The following is a 2,203-nucleotide window of genomic DNA, read 5'->3' on the forward strand; positions in this document are numbered from 1 at the left end:
GTGTGTGTGTGTGTGTGTGTGTGTGTGTGTGTGTGTGTGTGTGTGGTGTGCTAAACCGTTTTAATATTACTACTGGCTGCGTTACGTACGTATCATTTTATCTTTCTTTAATATTCGGTGAATAACATGGATAAAATGATCATGTGTACCACTTGTGTGCACTCATGTGTGAAACACACTTTATGAGTGTGCAATAAATATTAATTAAAAATTGTATATTTCTTGTAATATTTTGAATAATAATATAATCGTGATATAAATTATTTATACAGGTATATCATTAATGAAAGTTTCAGAAATAACAAATTTGAAAAAAAAAAAGTGTAATTGTAATAATTATATATAGTTATTATAATTAATTATATTAATAATATCATACAGATCTTTAAATATATAATTTATGAATTTATATAATGTTAATTTTTTATACTTTTATTTGTACAATTTTTAAACATTATATAAAATTTTGTGCATAATGCATACAATTTTAAACGCATTTATAATTTACAGAATTCTTATTAATTTTTATACTTACACGTATTCTAATTTTATAAATGTTTTTTATATTATATGATAAATAAAAATTTTTAATAGAATTTTGTTTCGATTCTTATTTTGATTAATTTAATTATTATTTATTTTCATATTATTGATTTTTTTCTTCCGTCTATCTGTAAATCAATTCATAAATGCGACTATTATCGACATCTAGAAACTTTTCAAAAGTTTAGGAATGGGTGTATTCAGAAGTGCTCTTTTCTCAGAAGCGCAGAAGTGAGCTTTTGTACCTATTTGGTTCTATATTTTTAGATCTAATGGAATATGCCAATCAAATGCAAGAGCGCCACTGAGCGCTCAGTGAGCAATCATGCTTCTGGATGCATTTAGTGCCATTGCAACTGGTGGATGGTGCTAGTTCTGTCGCCTGTCCATTTGATAAACGTTCCTTACTTCGTTTTTGTTTTCGTTTATTATTTAAATCGCTTTTTAATTCGCATAAAACTCGAAGAAAATGAACCGTCATCTGAATCTTGACAAATATCGCAATGATGCACAGGTGGAACTGGAGAGTCAATTTATTATGCGATTACCACCGGTATGTTTCTCATATTGCTCTTTCATTCAATCTGAACTTAACCTAGTCCGAGATTATTTAGATGAATTAAGAATCAGAGATTATATATCAATTTTGATATATCATATTGAATATTAATTCTCTTTTTAAGGAACCCTCGAGAGTACTGAAGGAGGCGTTACGTAATAGTTTACCTTTAAAAGACAGACTGACTATAAAACTGGAGAATGATATGCGTTACGGTGAGGTTAGGCTTGATCACTGGTTACTCCATGCTAAGGTAATTTTCCCTATCTCACATTATTCATCCTATATTACTGTGGAAAAATCGCTCACGAAAGTGGACTTATGTATTTGATAAACTTTCGCTTAGGTTGTGGACCTGCCAACAATAGTGGAATCCTTAAAAACCATCGATAACAAAAGTTTTTATAAGACTGCCGATATATGCCAGGTAAAACCAGAAGAATATCGTAAATAATATAGGAAATGATAACTTTATATTACATTATTTTCTTGTAATGTTTATTTAGATGCTAATATGTAAAGAAGAGGAAGATCACACTGCTACCGATGAAGAGTCTCCTGTTAAACAGAAAAAAAAGGATCCGAACAAGGTCGATAAAAAATTTCTTTGGCCTCATGGTATAACTCCACCCACTAAAAATGTGAGACGTAGAAGGTTTAGAAAAACTTTGAAGAAGAAATACGTAGAGGCACCAGAGATCGAGAAGGAAGTTAAACGTTTATTGCGAGTGGATAATGATGCTGTTAATGTTAAGTGGGAAGTAATATGTGAGGATGAGGATACATCGAAACCTAGTAAGGTGTCATCTTCTGGTACAGTTAAGACTAAACGAGAGAGCATAAATGGGAACACATCTCAAAGTTTGGATGTTGGTGAGTGTTAACTTACAATCAATTAATTAAGTTAACGTTTATTTGCTTACTGCTTATATATATTCGCTTATACTGCTTAGATAAATGTTAACTTAATTAATTGACTATATGATATAAAATCATATATCATATAAGACAAATTTTATCTTTTATTAGTAAACAATATTTATATAGGAACAACTCGAGTGCAATTAAATATATATATATATATATATATATATATATATA

The 2,203-nt window shown here is 29.5% G+C and overlaps 1 protein-coding gene across 2 annotated transcripts in view; it reads left to right on the plus strand.

Moving 5' to 3' along the window:
* Positions 1-900: 900 nt before the first annotated feature.
* LOC108752872 (transcription initiation factor TFIID subunit 7) overlaps positions 901-2,203 on the plus strand; it is a 2,260-nt gene continuing 957 nt past the window's right edge. For both annotated transcript variants that reach the window (XM_018494041.1, XM_018494042.1), the window contains exons 1-4: positions 901-1,096; positions 1,227-1,355; positions 1,449-1,529; positions 1,609-1,975. In XM_018494041.1, coding sequence (XP_018349543.1) covers positions 1,013-1,096; positions 1,227-1,355; positions 1,449-1,529; positions 1,609-1,975 — 661 coding nt within the window. In that variant the 5' untranslated portion in view covers positions 901-1,012. The remainder of the gene's footprint in view (positions 1,097-1,226; positions 1,356-1,448; positions 1,530-1,608; positions 1,976-2,203) is intronic.

Source organism: Trachymyrmex septentrionalis, unplaced genomic scaffold (assembly GCF_001594115.1).
Source record: "Trachymyrmex septentrionalis isolate Tsep2-gDNA-1 unplaced genomic scaffold, Tsep1.0 scaffold62, whole genome shotgun sequence".
NCBI lineage: Eukaryota > Metazoa > Arthropoda > Insecta > Hymenoptera > Formicidae > Trachymyrmex > Trachymyrmex septentrionalis.